General features: G+C 40.7%; 1 protein-coding gene across 4 annotated transcripts in view; it reads left to right on the top strand.

Annotated features, from left to right (window-relative positions):
* Positions 1-19,067, top strand: part of CMSS1 (cms1 ribosomal small subunit homolog) — a 1,462,848-nt gene that overhangs the window by 938,734 nt on the left and 505,047 nt on the right. For all 4 annotated transcript variants that reach the window (XM_044071376.1, XM_044071373.1, XM_044071375.1 and 1 more), the window contains exon 5: positions 13,711-13,770. In XM_044071376.1, the coding sequence (XP_043927311.1) occupies positions 13,711-13,770 (60 nt within the window). The remainder of the gene's footprint in view (positions 1-13,710; positions 13,771-19,067) is intronic.

The following is a 19,067-nucleotide window of genomic DNA, read 5'->3' as shown; positions in this document are numbered from 1 at the left end:
TGTGCTTGGAATTATAAAAGAATACCACAGTTCAGACACACTTAGTTTTGTGCAAGGATTTTTTATATTCATATCAATACCTTTACATAGTTATCTTTAATTGGAAAATTACAGTCATATTCAAAACAGTAGCATACTTTACATGGCAGTCATTATTTAGAAAATCACAATCATATTTAACTACAAGTAGCTGTTAACGATCACATTATAAAACAGAAGAAAAAGCTAACAGTGTTTTTGCAGGGAGCTTTACTCCTTGCACCCTTGACATGGGGGGGGGGGGGTAGTAGCTCTCAACCTTTGCCAGTTAAATATATTGACTTCCAGGATGCACTGCTTTGGGGTAAATGGAATGCTTGATTTTGCTGAAAAAAAAATTCCTTTGTATCTCTGAGATAGTGCAGCTTTGGATTTATTATATTTAATCAGGAGTGGTGAGGGGGCACATATCCCACTGCAGCTTTGGATTTATTATATTTAATCAGGAGGGGTGAGGGGGCACATATCCCACTTTGAGGTGTCAGGGGGTACACTGCAGAATATTTTTTTCCTTGTGTTCTGTGCATTTAATTTGTTAAATGCCTACTTAAAAGATATATTGTGTTACACCACACTTGCGGTACAGTCTACACTTCTCTGTATAACATAACAATGTCAACAATGGAAAAAACGATCTGTTAGTTTTAGTTAGAGATCATTTTCTTAACAGCAATTCATTATATCTGAATTTAAAATAAACTTGTAGAATGAAATAAATGACTATTGCAAGAGCTACTTCAGTTCAAATGCATATAGCTTTAAAGAACTGTTTTGATGAAACTTGTGTTTCTCTGTAGTGAATTTTGTAAAGCACTGGGAATATTTAATGGAAAAGTTTAAAAATTATATTTTTTCATAGTTTACTTTTGAACTAATTAATTTGCAAAGCTTTTTTTATGTTAGCTGTCACCATATAAATTTGAATAATGTGTGATGACAACATTTATCTTAGAAGTGATAATGCATCATGTGCTCTTTTTATCCCTAATATATACAGTGTTTTGCATTTTATTTGCCTCACAGCTTCTTGTTTTCTTTGATTATGTATTTAATTCCTTAACTGACAGTGCTTTCATTTATAGTTAATCATCTGTTAAGAAACATTTTGGGCACAAAGCCCTTTGGAGCTTTCCTGCAAGCAAAGAGAGGGAGGTTGAGCCTCTAAAGAACAATTCTAGGAATGCTAGGAACAACAAAAAATAAATAAATAAATTACCACACCTTGAGATAAAAAAAACACATGAAAAAACAAGGGGGATGAAGGGAGGGAACGGCTACTGCAGCAGTGATCAATAAAGCATCTACTGTTATGGTACGTTCAGCTTACACAGCTGTACTATGTTCATCATATTGACCACTGCTGCAGTAGCCTTAGCTATAAGGGTAGATTACCTTAGCTAACAACATTTGGGACGTGGAAGGAAGAGAGTCCATGAGCCCATGGAGAATGGTTGATCTCAACCTAAAGAAGGAATCAAGCTTATAATGCTTTGCAAAAAGTATGTTCAGAGGACCAAGTATAAGCTTATAGAATACTTCTAGAATCCAACCCTTTCCAAAAAAATATAGAAGAGACCAGGGCCCTGGTAGAGTGGGTCTTGATCTTGCCTGGAATAATTTTGTTATGGTAAGTATAAAACTGTCTTTCGGCTTTTCCCGGATAGGGGTCGCCACAGTGGAACTCCGGTCCGCTAATGATTGGCAGTAGAGTTTTACGTACTGGCTTGCTGGGCCTAACGCACAACCTTCAGTGAAGGAACGCCCATTCGCGCATGTCGACACACAGAAGACGCTCTAACTGAGAATCGAACGTGCAATGTCTAACTTTGAGGCAACAAAGCTACCGCAGCACCACCACCGCAGTTGTTATGGTAAGTATAACAAAAGATAATAGCCTTAGACAACCTTTTGGAAATAGTTTATTCTGACACAGGTTCTCCTTTCTTCTTACTGTCAGAAAAAAATGAACAATTTATCTGAAGATCTGAAAGATTTAGTTCTGTCAAGATAGTATCTGAGTTGTCTGTGAACATGCTAGGTATGGAATATCCTTTCTCCCTCATTTTAGTTCAGGAAATAAAATGGGTAGCTGGATAGTTTAGCTTAAAATAAAGTCTGATTCCACTTTAGACATTAAAGGAAGATTAATTCACAAAGAAACCTTGTCCCTGTAGAAGATGAGGCAGGGTTAATTTACCATAAGGACCTGCAATTAAAATACCCATCTTGCATAGGTAGGAGCAATCAATAAACCTGTTTTCCATGTTAAGAAACCTCAAGTCAGCCAGATTAGGTGGTTCAAATGAAGGAAGTGTTAGCTTCTGTAGCACAAAATTAAAATCTGTAGGAGGGGCCATGGTTTCCTTGGAGGCTTCTTATGCAAAAACTCCTTTCAAGAACATCTTGACACGAGACTGCATTTAAAAGAGGTGGATCCATGGGCAGACATGCTGAAATAACTGATAAGTGAACCTTGATAGAGGAATAAGAAAGGCCATAAGATAGTAACTCATAAATATTGAAGAAACAGAGAACAATTAGTCCTGAATGGGTGCAGGTTATGTTGTTGGTACTAACCAGAAAATCTCTTGTGCTAATATATGATTTTCTAGTAGCAGGCTTTCTTGTCTCCATTAGTAGTAAACAGGTGCCTAAACGGAATTAAGGTCCTATCATCCATGCAGTTGATTTAAGATGATTGATGTCAGAGTATATCAAATGCCCCTGTTCTTGTGTGGATAGATCCAGTCTGTGAGGAAGCTTTTGGTAATTGCCCCTAGCCATTTCTAAAAGAAGGGAGAACTACTCTTGCCTGGGCTAAAAGGCGGTCACCACAATGATCTTCAGATGTATCCTGGATATTAGTGGAAAGGGTGGAAGAGCATGCAGGAACATTACTGTTTAAGGAAACGAAAAGCCAGCTGTCTTCCAAGCGTTCTTGCATGGAGTTCTGGAACAGAATATTGCTAGTTGATTGTTCAGATAGGAGGCAAAGAAGTCTACTTGAGGAACACCCCACAGATGGATCAAGTCTTGAAAGACCCCCTGATTTCGTTTCCATTTGTGATGGTCTGTCTTGGTCCTTTTCAGCTTGTCTGCCACACAGTTTTGCTTTTATAGAATGGAGGATGCCTGTTGAGTGAGGCTGTGCTATGGGGTTTTGAAACCTGCTTGCCACTTCTTCTAAAACACATGTATCATAAGTTAACATGTCTGCAAAGGGGGTATGACCTTGTTTTCCCTTGCTTGTTTATGTACCACATGCCTATGATATTGTCTATAAACACTTGAAGAGGTACCAGGGACCAAGATGGTTCAGAGTTGAGTGCCTTGATCAGGGCAAGAATCTCCTTGATATTTGTGCACCATCTGTCCTTGATATCCCACACCCCCTACACTTTTATCTCTCCTGAAACTGCTCCCCAAGCAAAGTCCGAAGTGTCTGTGGTGATTGACTGCTTTGGTGTAGAGAGAGAGAAAGGGAGATCTAGATTTAAGGGTATATGTTGTCTCAGCCAAAACACCAGCACTGGTATTTGGGAAAATGAAGGGTGTTTATGCTGGGACCAAAGAGATTTCAGATACTACTGTATCTTTCTCTTGCTGAGTCTTGTCCGGGAGTGTCATGGGAATCATACAGGCCATGAGACCCAAAACCCTGACGTATTCCCTCACAATGACTGAAGTCTGAGTGGAAAACCTTAGAAATAGAGCTAAATAAATATTTATTTGTTCATGTTAAAGAAAAGCTCTTTAAACTGAGGTGTTTAGTTGACATCCCAGGAACACAATCCTGTATGACGGAGTCAAGAACGACTTTGGAATCTCCTCTTGGAATCCCAGCTTGTGTAAGAGAATTCTAACTTGAGAGAGATTCCTGACACTTTGAAAAAGACTGCAAAGATAAACAGGTTGTCTAAATATGGAAAATGTGGATACCCTGTAAGTGAGCTGTAACTGGAGCTAGACACTTTGTGAACACTGGAGAATCCAAAGGGTAAGGCAAAGAACTGATAGTGTGATCCAGACACCCAAAATCTTAAGAAACGTTTAAAGACTGGATGATTGGGCATGTGATGAAAATCATCTTTTACGTCTAGGGCTACTAGGAAACTTGAAAGAGAATGAAGAGGTAACAGGTTGTGAAGTGACGTCATTTTGAATTTGGGCACAATCACAAAGAGCTTTAGGAACGAAAAATCCAGAACTGGTGTCCAAGCATTTTCTTTCTTTGGCACTGGGAACATACTTGAATAAAAACCCTTCCCCTCTTGGAAGGAAGAACTGGTTCTATCACTCCTTTGGACAGTGTGTGATGAAGAACAGGAGGAAACAAAACAGTCTGATCTGGTGGATGAGGAATGACACCCCCCTGGAAAGGGGGAATTTCCTCCCACTGCCATATGTAACCCTGATGAATGATTTTCAGAATCTATTTGTATGAAACAGTCTGTTGCCAAAGAGAAAAATGGAGATTCAGACTTTCTGGAAGAAAAAAGGGGCAAGGGTGGGAGGGGGTCACAAAGTCTCCTGAATAAAAACAAAAACGTGAAACCAATGCTTAAAACAACTAGGTACCAACAAAAAAAAGTCTCCTGAATAGTCATTCAGACTTGTTGGATTTTTGGGAGGTGTGAGACTTCTTTTTGGAATCCCCTTGTCATTTCTTCTTAAATGTCTGTTCACCTGAATTTTGTTGAGACTGATTATTTTGTTTTTTATAAGAAATCCCTTGGACAATTTGGAAAAGGAGGACTAAAAAATCATAAATAGATTCCCTGGATCAGCTTGCCCCTTGTATCACACTTTTGATCACCTCTGTAGCAGTGGGGCTAAACACCAAATCTCTATCCAAGAGATAATCTCATTTTTAACATCATCTTTGAGGTTCTGAGAATACAGCCAAGACTATTAAGAACTGTAAACATTTTACTTGTATGTGTGAACTCTACTTAAAAACATGTAATTTATTCCAGCCAAAGCTCAGCAAATAGCAAACTCCAATGCTTATGTCATTTGATGTGTAGGTATAAGAAAATCACTGTAGTACTGTGTAGTCTGGTTCAATTTTACTGGTTGGTAGCTCTCCAACCATTGCTTTCCTGTCAGCCCTGAAGATGATGTGCTCTTGTTAAACAGGAAATTTATTTTCTGTCAGCACATCGATTGTGAAAGGCACATGAAGCATATCATGGCAGGGTTTGGTAGAAGTTTGTTGTTATGCAGCCCTTGTATTTGTTCTGTCTGTCCCTTATCTGTTGCAACTGAGAGCTTTCTTGTATCAGTCTGACGACTTCATCCTTCATACCTATTATGTTCAGTGGTCACAGAGCTGTACATTCAAGTTTCTTCCCTTTACTATTCCAGCCCCTTGGGCAACAACTCAAACATGAATGCTGACAGCCCCTACCTTAAGACAGCTACTTTAAACTGACTCTGAACAAAATTCAAGTAAGACAGAAATGAATAGCAGAGCTCTGGCAGTGGCTTTGTGTGTGTCATTTTACTCTACTGTATCAGCAGCAGATGTTCATCGTGTTTCACTGCTGCAGTCATTACACTTGGGTTATCCTGCCGTCAGGCAGTCCCGCAGTCGGCCAGAGTTCCAATGTCTTGGTCCGGCGTTGGTTGCTGTTGCTTCTTCCCTGATGTCGGTGCGCCAGGGGTATATAAGATGCAGCCGGCGCCATTTTCTTCAGTCTTTCTTGCTGCGTGGTGCCCGAAAGAAAAGCAGTTCGCAAGTGCCGGTCGGCCGACTCCTGGGATTTTCAATTTGAATTTTCAGAACCGAAGTCTTCAATAAAGCTAAGTACCCCGTTGGGGAAACTTTTTCTTGCCTCAGACCGATGTCAGTAAAAGTTAATAATTGTATTTCTTGTGGGAAGCAAATACCTCATAAGGATTTTCATTCTTACTGTATTCCATGCCTAGGCCCAGACCACGACGTCACTAGTTGTCGGTTTTGTGATAGATTTAACAAATGCACTATTAAACGTCGGTTTGATTTTGCTCACCATTACTTTGGCCGAAGGTTTAATTATACCATGCCGTCGGAACAACCGACGACCGGAATACACAAAACCGCAAAGACAAGGATAAGGACAGGCATCCGAGGCCCAAAACTGACGATGAAGGGCCAGTCGCCGGTTCACCGGTTCTCAGTGAGCCGCTTTCGTAGCCCCTGACACCCGCTACCTCAGAGCCACATGCCGCCTTCGACTCCCACGTGGAGATGTCTAGGCTTCTGGATACTCAAGGTGTTGGGCCTATGGAAACTAACCCTTCAGATGGGTCCGGAGCCGCTGAGCAGGCATCGGCTTCTGAAGGTGTTTTCAGACCTTCACAGATTACCATAAAAACTACAGCCAAGTCTAAAACTCCATTAAAGACAAAGAAGCAAGTACAGCATTCACCTGGACAGGCCTCCATGCCTAAAAATCAGATGCTCAAAATGGCCGAAGACTTAATTACTCTGATTAGGGGTACCCATCCCCCTCCTGATAAAAGGCCTAGGCAGGATACAGTCTATGATTCCTCTGACCAGGTTTCTATTTACTCTGATTCCTCTTCAGACCAGGGATACTCTTTACCCCCCCTATGAGGATTGTTGAAGAATCAGTTCCTTCAGCCTCTCCTCCAGAGGATTATTCTTTTGGGGAAACGTTACATACCATGAGGGAGCATTTCCATTGGGAGGGCCAGGATTACTCAGAATCCAAGAAATGGCTCAGAGATTTTTTTTTATTACCTCAGCACAGACCCCTTGCTATTCCGCCAGTGTTAGATATTGTGGATGATGTGTTCTCTGAATCCAGTTTAAATCCTGATTCTTTGCCCCCTGCTCCAGTCAAGCCAGACAGGTACTATAGAGTCCCTGACTCTGACAAATTTCTTTATAAAAACCCTGTTGCTGACCCAGAAACTATTTCCCAGGGTCCCAAAGGGGTAAAGGCTTCCACGGCTAAGAATCCAGTTCCTTCTGACAGGGATTCTAGAGCATTAGACAGATGGGGAAGAAAGTTTACACTTCTGCAACTTTAGCAGTGAGAGCTTTAAATTGTCAGTTTCACATGCTTAAATACCAACAATATTTAATGTCTCTGTTAAAGCAGAAAATGATTATAAGTTCAGAACAACCTGACTATAAGGAAATGCAGGAGTTATTGCATGCAGCTGAACAAGTGGGCAAACATACTCTGCAATGTGGTTTTGATTCATTAGAGGCTTCTTGTAGAGCAGCAGTTACAGGATCTGTGATTCGAAGGCATGCTTGGTTAAAAGAACAAGGTTTACCTGATCATGTTAAGGCTAAATTATTGGATGCTCCTTTATAGCAGGATATTTTATTTGGTGTTAAGGCAGAAGAGGTATTAAAGAAAATGGAGGATAAGGTAAAATCTATGCAAACGGTGAAGGATTTCTTACAGGTACAGCCACCTAGATTTAGCAGAAATTGGCCTACAAAGAATTGGTCCTTTCCAGTGTCAGACAGACCGCAAAGAGGCCGATACAGACGCCCAAGAGGCAGATCTCAGCCCCAAGGTTCTTACAGACCACGACAGTGGGGTGCTTCAACCCCAAAAGGAGTTGAAGACAAGTCACAACCTTACAGGAAACAGTCCCAATGACTTCCCCCTTCGAATGCCAAGCACTTACCTTTTGGCAGCTCCCTTAGGGGGAAAACTTGCACTTTTTTTCTCAAAATTGGCATATAATCACCCTAGACAAATGGGTTCTGAATATTGTGTCTCAAGGTTACAGGTTACATTTTCACACTCTACCAAGCCTAAAAGGAATGCCAGACCTGCCACAAAATCAATGGGCAGAGGCACAAAAACAAATTACAGCCCTCATGGACATGAGAGCTATTCAAAAAGTGCCACAACAGGAACAAGGGCAAGGATTTTACTCAAGACTTTTTCTGGTCCCCAGAAAGGACAAAGCCTGGAGACCCATACTAGACCTTTCTACTCTAAATACTTACCTGGATGTTCCGAAATTCAAAATGTTGACACTACGGCAGCTTCTTCCCATACTGGGCAAGAAGGCTTGGCTTGTTACTTTGGACCTCAAAGAGGCATACCTGCATGTCCCTATCAGACAAAATTGCAGAAGATACCTCAGATTCATAGCTGGGTCAATGCATTACCAATTTTCTGCACTGCCCTTTAGCTTATCTACTGCACCCAGGGTCTTCACAAAGTGCCTGGCACCAGTAATTGCATTTTGCAGACAAAAAGGAATTCAAATATATCCATACCTGGACGACTGCCTTATTCAAGCAGAGAGCAAGGACATTCTTCTAAAGCATCTGGCATTTGTAAAAAGGTTGCTAATTTGCCTAGGGTACACAATAAACGAAAAGAAGTCAAAACTAGTGCCCTCACAAGAGATAATATTCCTGGGTGCCAGCTTAAATACTACGGCCCAGATGGCTTATCTCACGCCAGACAAGCAAGGACAACTGACTCAGTACTTTCAGTTGATGGCAACAAAGACCCAACTCCCTGCAAGAAATATTCTGCAGGCCTTGGGATTCATGGCATCCTGCATACTACTAATTCCATATGCCAGACTGCATATGAGGAAATTACAATGGTACCTAAAAAGTGTGTGGACTCAACACTGTCACAGTTTGGAAGCAGTAATACCACTAATTCCCTGTCTATGACAGGAGTTTCGATGGTGGGCACAGACATGTCACCTCAACAAGGGACAGCCTTTCACTCTACCCACAGCCAGGCAGACACTAACAACAGATGCTTCGGATTACGCCTGGGGAGCACACATGGCAGGAAAATGTATTCAGGGCAAGTGAACCGCAGATCAAATGCATCTTCACATCAATCAAAAAGAGATGTTGGCTGTACAAAATGCCCTAACAGCTTCCAAGGACCTTCTGCATCCAGGACAACTATTACTAAAGACAGACAACGCCACAGTTATGTGGTACATAAACAAGCAAGGGGGCACTCATTCTTATCCCCTATGCAGACAAGTCATGACCTTGTGGGACACAGCTCTAGCCTATCAAATTCTTCTACAAGCACAATTCCTGCCGGGAAAGAAAAACACTCTGGCAGACGACTTAAGCAGAAACATCATGGATCCTCATGAGTGGAAATTAAATCCACAAGTATTCAGCATGATAACGCAGAAATGGGGGTGCCCAGACATAGATCTCTTTGCCTCCCCAAAGAATTGCCAACTACAAAAATTCTGCACAAGGACTTATCACACGCAAGCATGGAAGGTGGATGCTGTCTCGTTCAACTGGAAAAGCCTAAAAGTTTATGCCTTCCCACCACTGCCTCTCCTATCAAAGGTACTCCTAAAAGTCAGACAAGAAAAACCACAGATGATCCTGATTGCCCCAGACTGGCCACGCCAGCACTGATACCCAATCTTAAAGAACTTAGCTCAAGGCCCACCATGAATTTTACCTCAAACTCCGCACCTTCTGACTCAACAAAACAATCAGATCCTGCACAGTCAGCTCAAAACCTTAAACCTGGCTGCATGGCAGATTCATTAGTCAATCAGACAACACCTCTCTCTAAAGCTGTTATGGATGTCATTTTGGAGGCCAGGAGGCCTAGCATCAATAAATCTTATTCAGAAAAGTGGAAGAGATTCTGTGCCTGGAACCAGGCTCAAAGCTTTGACCCTCTTGTCCCAAATATTCCTCAGATATTACAATACTTAACTGAGATGCTGGACAAAGGACTATCTTTTTCATCCATTAAGATCCACGCCTCTGCCATCTCGGCTCATTACAACACAGATCCTCCTATTTTCTCTCATCCACTTCTAAAACAGTACCTCAGAGGGGCTGAAAACATAAGACCACCCCAGAGAGCACCAACACCAACTTGGGACCTCAATTTTGTCTTGGAAAAACTAACCTTACCTCATTTTGAGCCAGCCAATTCAGCAGAATTAAAATATGTATTGTGGAAAACTGCTCTGCTTCTGGCAATAACCTCAGCACGAAGAGTCTCAGAGTTACAGGCACTAATGGCAGTGGAGCCTTTCATCATTTTTCACCAATACAGGGTTTCTTTACAAACAAACCCTTCATTTATGCTTAAGGTGGTATCCAGTGTAGCTCTTAACCAAACTATTCACTTGCCAACTTTTTATCCAAATCCCCAGAATAAAGGGGAGAGACTTCTGCATTCCTTGGACACACACAGGCAATTACCTTTCTACTTGGACAAAACAAAAGCTTTCAGAAAAACTGAGCAATTGTTTGTAGCATATGCTGCAGGATCACAGGGTAAGGCTATTTCAAAGCAGACCATTTCAAAGTGGATAGGACACTGTATCCGGTTCTGCTACACACAGCATGGGAAACCTGTACCTAGTAATATTAGGCCACATTCCACCAGGGCAACAGCCACTTCAACTGCCTACCTTAGAGGAGTACCTACCAAAGATATCTTGGAAGCTGCAACTTGGAGTTCAGTGCACACCTTTACCAAGCATTATCACTTGTCTCTTTATTCTAGATCCAGAGCTGGCTTTGCCACTGCAGTGCTGCAGGGCCTCTTAGCCACCCCTAATCCTCTATAGAACCAGCCACCGTAACTCAGCTTTGGGATTCAACCCAAGTGTAATGACTGCAGCAGTGAAACACAATGAACATAGTACAGTTTTGTACCTGCCATAAATGTAGATGTTCGAGTGTCTTCACTGCTGCAGTCCTGGTTACCCACCCGCCACCCCCTCTTTCTTAGCTGGGACTAATCTATACCTTTCTACCCTATACTACCTATGTGGTGTATTTGCTGGTAACTGAAGGTTTTGTTTTACCTTGTTGTATGTATTATTAGCAATATCTATTGCCTACCTATTTGGGGGCACCTGACATCTGGGGCAAGAAAAACTGAAGAAAATGGCGTCGGCTGCCTCTTATATACCCCTGGCGCACTGACGTCAGGGAAGAAGCGACAGCAACCGATGCCGGACCAAGACTTTGGAACTCTGGCACGACTGCGGGACCACCTGATGGCAGGATAACCCAAGTGTAATGACTGCAGCAGTGAAGACCCTCGAACATCTACATTTGTGGTAGGTACAAAACTGTACTTTCTGAAACTTGAATAGCATGTCCAGAGAATCAATGCAAGCTAAGAGGAATAGTTCTTCTGAAAAAGAAAGGGGAGATGTCTGAACCTGTTTTACTGTAAAGGTAAGAGCAATGTGAAGTAGTTTGCCTTTCATGTAGATAAAGGAAGACCTGTGAGAACCTGAGTGATGGTCTAGGAATGTATTGAAAAAGACATTTTGACTGTGAAGACTAGTGATGAGAATTTGGGCTATGTGCAGTTTTGTCACATGCATGTATACCTTGCTTTATAAAGCACAATAAGATGAACCCTCCTCACATTGACATAAATACTTAAAATGGAAGTAGCTTAAGGCTACTGTGGCACTGATCTAGTTGAACATCTGTCATGGTAAGTTTGCTTACACAACTGTAGTTCTCCGATGGTTTGTATCATATTATGTTCTTTTAGATCAGTATCATGGTTTCTCTGCAGTATTTGAGGAAGGTCAGGAGATATTTTTTCTTCTTTTACCTTGACTGAATGCTAAGAGAAAGTGCCACAGCAAGGTAAACAGTCTAGACAGTTCCTGTTTAGGCTGTTGTAGAATATGCCTGCAAGTCATGTGCAAAGAGGGGCAAGTTAAACCAAGTGTCGTGATAGACATAACCTTGAAGCTCACAGGGTCTTGATCAAATGTTCTAAACAAATATAAGGTGAAAAGAAATGAGGACAGTGGGCAGGAAAGTTTTTGCAAAAACATCTTTTAATATGTGACACAAACCACAAGCTGACAAAACAAACAAAAAGAAAAAGGCCCAGTGTTCGATGACAAACATTTTTTCTGGATCTTTTTCTTACAGCTGAGCATGCTTAATGAACAAGAACATCCTGGTAATGTTATCAGTTTGTCAAGCCCTCACAAACCCACACTATTCTGTGTGCACCAGTGAGAGGACCAAGGGAGAGGATTTATAAAACAAGTTATAAATGCACGTGACAGTCCTGGACTTTGTCCAAATTCTCATCACTAGTCTTCACAGTCACATCTAAGCCCGGAACTTGCCCCTGAAACAAACCACCCTGGGCCATCCCAAATTAAAGAGTATATACAACGAAATTAAAAAAATATGGCTTACATTATTTGCTGCTTTTGTCTTTTAAATTATAGGTAATGCTGGGCTGTAAGTATTGCTTGACTGAATCATGGTAATAGTGTTACAGAGGGATTGAGTCAAGCATTTCTCATACCTGAGCAAGTGTGAAACAGTGATGATATTACCATGCTTGCTCCTTTTGTGGATTAAAGTTTACTAAGGGTGTCAACACTGCTTGCTTAGTTAGACTAAACCATAGATAGCAGACATTTATATCGTAATGTGCAATTGTGCATATGGGTGTGAGGCTTGACAGACTGATGTATCCTTCAGGGAAATGTAATTCCAAGATTACAAATGAAGGCTGTGCATTCTGTACTCATTTGTTGGAGATTAATTCTTGCTGTTTGTTACTGAATCCATAACATACAAATGGAAAACAGGATTTTGTCTACACCTGAAATTCATTAGCTGGAGATATACCCCATGACATGCTTTTCAACCTCCCCACTTGGAGAGGTCAGAAGGCCACTAAGCTTGATGAGAGACACCAGCATAAAGTGAAGTTTCACATTTACACTGCTTTACATTGCTGAAAGTTTTTTTGGATTAGCAGTAAGACAAAGTGTTAGCTAGACGTAAAGCAGCAGAAAGGTATTTTACAGCTAAAACATGATGGTAGTATTTTAAGTCATTTGTTTAAATGGCCTGTTACTGTTCTCAGTGAAGACTGAGGACTTATCCAGAACTACTTGCATTACATGTTGCACATTAGATATTGGGTGGAGTAGTGGATAGGGCATAGCAAAAAACTCTCCATAGTTATCAGGGTAGAATCACACAGGGCCACTGAGTGCTCCTTTCTGTTTGCTCACTGCTAAGTAATGATTTCACACTTCTGCAGCCTTGAGCTATGAGCCATGAAAGGTAAGCTAGCGAGGTGCCAGGGGTATCAGAATGTAAGATTGAGGAGGGATTTGGACACAGCTGATGGCACACTACTTTTGGGATCACCATAAAAAAAAAAAAAAAAAGGAAAATAGAAAATTTTAGTCACAGTCAGTATCACATAAAATGTATATATAGAACTATAATATTTTTAATAAGTGACTTTGGTAGTCCCTTTCCTTCTTTTAAATGAATTTCATGAATTCATTGACTATATTAAATGACTTTCACTGTGCTAATGATACACAGGTTGGAATAAAACTTAAGTATGTCTAATGTTATTTTGTAGAACATGTCCAGTGCGAGCTGAAAATAATCTTTACTTAAAAAGCAAAGTAAACAATTTGATTATAAATGGTAAATGGTTGCTTTTGAAAATGCGTATAATTTTAGTCTGTGTACTAGTGTTTAACATGGTTTTATATTTTCTCAGTTGGAAACCTTGGCTTAGCAGGTATGGAAAGATTGCTATAGGTCAGGCAAAAGTAAAATAAAGTACTTATGTAAAATAGATTTAAATTTATGGTAACACTGAGTATAAAATCCACAAATAAAATATATTTATTTATTTTCAGATTCCTGTTTTCTGCCAGTAAATGACCTCACACACACCCTGGCATCATACCTCAAAGAAAGTAAGTAGGTTCCACCTGGCTTATACCCTTCTGCATCAGTGATGTTTGCAGTATTGTTGAAATGTATTACCTATGGACTCCTTCATCCAGCTCTGAATGCCTGACATCTCTTATTCCTTGCCTTACTTTTTCTGACACTGGTAAAAAACATGTTAAGTGCATTATTGCTATGATCAGTTTGATTGATCATTTTATGTTAACTATTGCTTTGCATATCTATGATTCACTAACCTTTAGAAAGTGGATATTTTAGTTATTGGTATCTGATTGAAATAATTTACATAAAATTGGTATGTTGTACATTAAATGCACAGTAAGTAGAGTGTTCGCAGGTTATGCTGTGAAGCCCTCTAATATTTTTGTGATGTCTCTTGCAGTCAGCTGTAACCAAATATTTGCTAGTTCATTACAAATGTGGCTATCTTTCCACTGTTAAAACACCTGAGCTGGGCCTAAACATAATTCTTCAATGATATTGTGTATAAAGAAGAAGTTTCTTCATTATTGTACTGTCGTTAAAGACAAACACAGTAGAAACATCCAGCATCGTGCACACTTTTTATTGCAGCTGTTTCTTGAAACAAACTTCCAGTCTGCCATTCTTGATTAAAATGCTTAAATTAAATGAATTTTGTAAGCTGAGATAGTCGTTTGGAGACTTTTCACAATGCTGCCAGAATATTAGAGAAGGCAACTGAATTGCCTGCCAAATAATTTTTCCTGTATGTACTACCCTGTTGATAATCTACTTTTAAAACTCTGTGAACAGATTAGTAGTACAGTGTTTTTTTTTTTTTTTAATTCCTGTGACTGTGGAAATTGCAGTAAATTGCTCAGCTGTCATGCTTACTTTGCTCTAGATATTGTCTGACTGTACTAAACAGCTGGCATTTTCATAAACTTCTCTATGAAATTTCATTTTACAACTTTTTTTTTTTTAATTAAAAAGTGATCTCTTTACTACTTCAGTTTGAACATTCTGAACACTTGGTTCTTCTGTTATCTTGAAGGCACTGTTTATGCCCTAAGCAGTAGGAATTTGTGAAAGAATGAAATGTGCAGAAACTGAGTACATTTCAAATTTCATAACTGGTTAAAGTACATGAGGGAGGTGTTAGATGTGCCCTGTCAGTTGTTAAAATTTCCTTTATGAAGTTCCTTAAGCCATGCTAAGTGAGGAAATTATTTAATTGTACAAATGTAAAAGTAACAATACAGCTAACCAAGAGAATTATTATTAGGTTGCTGATCATAGGTTGGTACTAGGCTATCGGCCCTAGGGCCTATACAAGCCTAGCCAAGCCTAACCTTATGTGTTTGAGACATGGACGCCAAGTATCCATGTCGAGAACACATAATTAAAGGTAATGATTGGAGCCCCAATCATAATTCTTTCTAGTGCGAGGAGCTTTTTATACTTCATATAATAACAAGTTACATTAAAATAAAATATTGCTAATTGTTTTACCAGCTTTCAAAGCCAAAAAGCACTTGGCAGGAGCTGTCAGGAAGACAATGCAACACAGTACCATATATTTACAGACACCTTGCTATGCCAGTCAAATGTCCAGATTTTTACCTTATTTGTGTGGTCTTTTACTCATAAAATATTTGGTTTTTGGACTAATCACTGAGGATTGAAGTCACTAAATAATGACATTCATTTCAGTTTCAGACTTTGTATCCTTCAGAAAATGCTAATGAACGCATCTTATTATTCTTGCTACTGTCTAAATTTATGAGAGGACTTTCTTTTCAGTCCCCAGTCCCCTCTCAGGAACTTTGTTTGGATGCCTCAGACAGAGTGGAGAGCCTCTTTTGGTCCCCTCAGGGGCCAGGGTCTTTGGCTCACTTATCAGAGGTCAGACCACATCAGTATCAAGGAGAGAGGAGAGCTCTCCTTTTCACCTTTAAGGCCTTTAATTCTCATTGTCTTCCAGTGTCTCTCAAAATCTTTACAGACAATAGCACAGTGATGTGGTACATTAACAAGCAAGGGGGACATGGTCCTTCCTTCTTTACAGACTAGCTCTTCAAGTTTGGGATCTAACTGTCCAGTTTCAAGTGACTTTTCAGGCTATATATATTCCTTCAGACCAGGGCATAGTGGTAGACTTTTGGAACAGGTTCAAAACACAGGCTCACGATTGGATGCTTCACAGAGAAGTGTTCCTGGACATTGTACATCCTTGCTCGTAACCAGGATCCACTTTCTCTGGAGATCCATCTGCTTCTGTTTTATTTGTGTGAATTTGTAACATGCTGAGTTGGCATATTTTTCAGTTAAAGCTCTCCTTTCAGCTGTTGTCTGCCATTGACTCCTCCTCTGGCCTCTAGGTTTGAGGCCAAGCAATTTCTTATAGTCGTCCTTCATAATCAGACCTCCCAGAAAGCCTATTCCACCTTCCTGGTCTCTTCATAATAATCCTTCTTTTGTGCTCAAGGTGGTTAATGAATTGTCTGTTAAACGGTCTGTTCATCTATTTATTTGCCCTTCTTTTTTCCTTCTCCACAATCTGTAAGTGAGGATGTTCTTTGCACCTTGGATTTGCATAGACAGTTCAGATTTTATTTGGATAAGACTAGGGCCAAGCAGATTTTTGTTTCTTTTCATCCCAGACTCTAGGTTTGGCTGTTTCTAAACCGTTTCTTCATAGATCTCTAAGGCCATTTCTTTTTATTACTCCTTTCATGGGAAAAGGCTTTCGGCCTCTGTAAAGACTAATTTTGCCAGGGCTGTGGTTTCGTCTAGTGCCTTTTTCAAAGGATTGGATACTATTTCCATCCTTGAGGCTGCTACTTGGACCTCTTTCCCTACTTTTACTAAGCATTACAAATTGGATGGTGTTCCCAGAGCAAGAGCTGTCTTTGCCAGAGTTATCCTGCATGGGTTTCTTGAGGGCTCTTCTGTTCCTTCCTCCTCTCATATTTTCTCTTCAGGGTTTGTACTCTGTCTTTAGTAAAGAATACTGCAACAGTGATTACAATTGTATAAAATCTTACCATAACAATAGATGTCCTTCTCTTCACTTTTGCAGATTCGCTCCCTCCTCCCCCTTTTGCTATAGTTTCCTTTTCTCCTCCTGGATGCACATGTTCCTTCTACTTCCAGGACTGTTGCTCCTCCTGGAGCTATTCAATTCTGAGGTATGTATGTTAAGTCACCTTTATGCCCTATGCCTTGAGCAAGGAGCATATGTGTGACATACAATATCTGTAAAAATCTAAGGCTTTGGTATACTGGCCGGACACTAGGGCTACCTATGGAAGAAATACGGCAACAGTGAAGAGATTGACTTCTACTGTTATGGTAAGATTTTACGCAACTGTACTTTTTCTGATCAATTCCTACTTTTCTTTCTTCACTGTTCTCACTATTTGCAAAGATATTGCTAGCTTGACCTGTGAGACTTCAGCATATTCCCATTGCTGTTTATTATTTTTCACTGATATCAACTATCTACCACTTCCAGAATTGGCTGGCCAAGTAAACATTTGTTTGTATCACCCTTTCTGTTATATACAAATTGAAAGCTTATAGTTATGACTCTTACTAGGCTGCTGTGATCATTTTTGAGTTTTTATACCACAAAGACATCTTCTTACCATAGAGGATTATCACATTGTTTTTGGCTCATCCAAGGAGGTTTGCAGCATAGGATGTTCACTATAAGAGCATGAAGGCTTGCTGACACTTTACTGTTGAGTTTTGTACTTGCTAGACCCTGCACTAGCTCCAGAGCCAAATCAGCAGAGTACACACCTTTTGTGATGAGGTGTGCCACGTAGAAGGATTTCCTGACTACTGTGGCGATGTGATTATCAAAGAAGAGATTACTGTCCACCTGTGTCCCAAGGTCTCTTATCACACTTTCGGTGTTAAGTAGACTACTGCCTATGTGGTATTTCATGGGTACAGAGTTTCTACAAAAAGGGATGACAGTGGACTTTTTGCATTGAGCTTGAGGCCATGGCTTTGACACCAGGCATCTGTCTCAGTGAGGCCCTTTTGTAGGATGTCCACATCGTTAGGAATTTAGATTATGGCTCCTAGTTTGCAGTTGTCTGCGAACTTCGTTAGCCTGTACTTCAGAGAAGTAGATACCAAACAGGAGAGGACCCAGGACTGAACCCTGTGGTATTCCACTTGTCACTGGTCTGAAGTCAGATTTGGACACTCCTACTTTCACAGTGTGGGTTCTGTCAGTGAGCCAGTTGGCAACCCATCTTGTGACATAGGGATTTATACCTAGTTTAGTGAGTTTATCTATAATTCCAGAGTGGGGGATGGTGTTGAAAGCCTTGGCAAGATCTAGATAGGTTGTGTGAACCACCTTACCCTCATCTATGGCTTTGGTGACTGCTTCAAAGAAGTCTATCAGGTTTAGGAGACATGATCTGCCTTTTACAAACCCAAACTGGGTGGGGTCCAGAGTTTGGAGATTGCCAGTGCCTTTGTTTATAAGTTCCATGATGATACGTTCCATGGCCTTGCAGACCAGGCTCGTCAGGCTAATGGGGCGATAGTTCCTGAGGTCCATGGTGGCTCCCCCTTTGTGGAGTGGGATAACCCTCGCTGTACGCCATTCAGTGGGTACAAAGCCTGAGGTGAGGCTATGATTGAACATGGTACTTAGGTGGGGTGCCAGTTTGTTCTGTAGTTCATGTAGAACGCAACCTGGGATGTTGTCAGGTCCCATGGATGCTGTGTTCTTGGCTTTGAAGAGTGTTTTTTTTACCTGTGCAGCCGTGATTACAGGAACTTTGCATTCTTCTGGTGTAGAGATGGGCCCTTTAGGGGGTGAGAGGGGGGTTAAGTTAGCACTGAACCTATCTGCCAGGATGTTGGCAGTATCTGTTGGTTCTGTATATTTATTGCCATTGTGCTGTAACTCAGAGCAGATCTGAGTGTTGCCATTGAGATTCTTGACATAGCTATAGAATGCTTGATGATTCTCTTTAGAAACAGTGGTGATTTATTTTTCATAACTAGCTTTGGAGGATTTTATGAGGGATCGGAGTTTCTTACTCAGGCTGACCAGGGAATTCCTCCAATCATGGAATTTTACTCTTTTTTTGCAGCATTTTCTTTCTCTGTTGTAGAGTTTGTTTATGGCATGGGACCACCAGATTGGCTTCCTTTTTTTGGAAGATAGCATCTTGGTTCTGTTAGGGATAGCATGATCCATGCACTCGTGTATGTGCCTATAAAGTGCATTTGTGTAGGATTCAGCAGTCGTACCTCTATTGTCCGTCTGCATGGGTGTCGTGAAGTTTGCCACTTCTGTCTTAAGAAG

The sequence above is a fragment of the Protopterus annectens genome, chromosome 5.part0 (assembly GCF_019279795.1).
Source record: "Protopterus annectens isolate FY-2018-M chromosome 5.part0, PAN1.0, whole genome shotgun sequence".
Lineage (NCBI taxonomy): Eukaryota > Metazoa > Chordata > Ceratodontiformes > Protopteridae > Protopterus > Protopterus annectens.
This window is presented reverse-complemented; position numbering and strand designations above follow the sequence as displayed.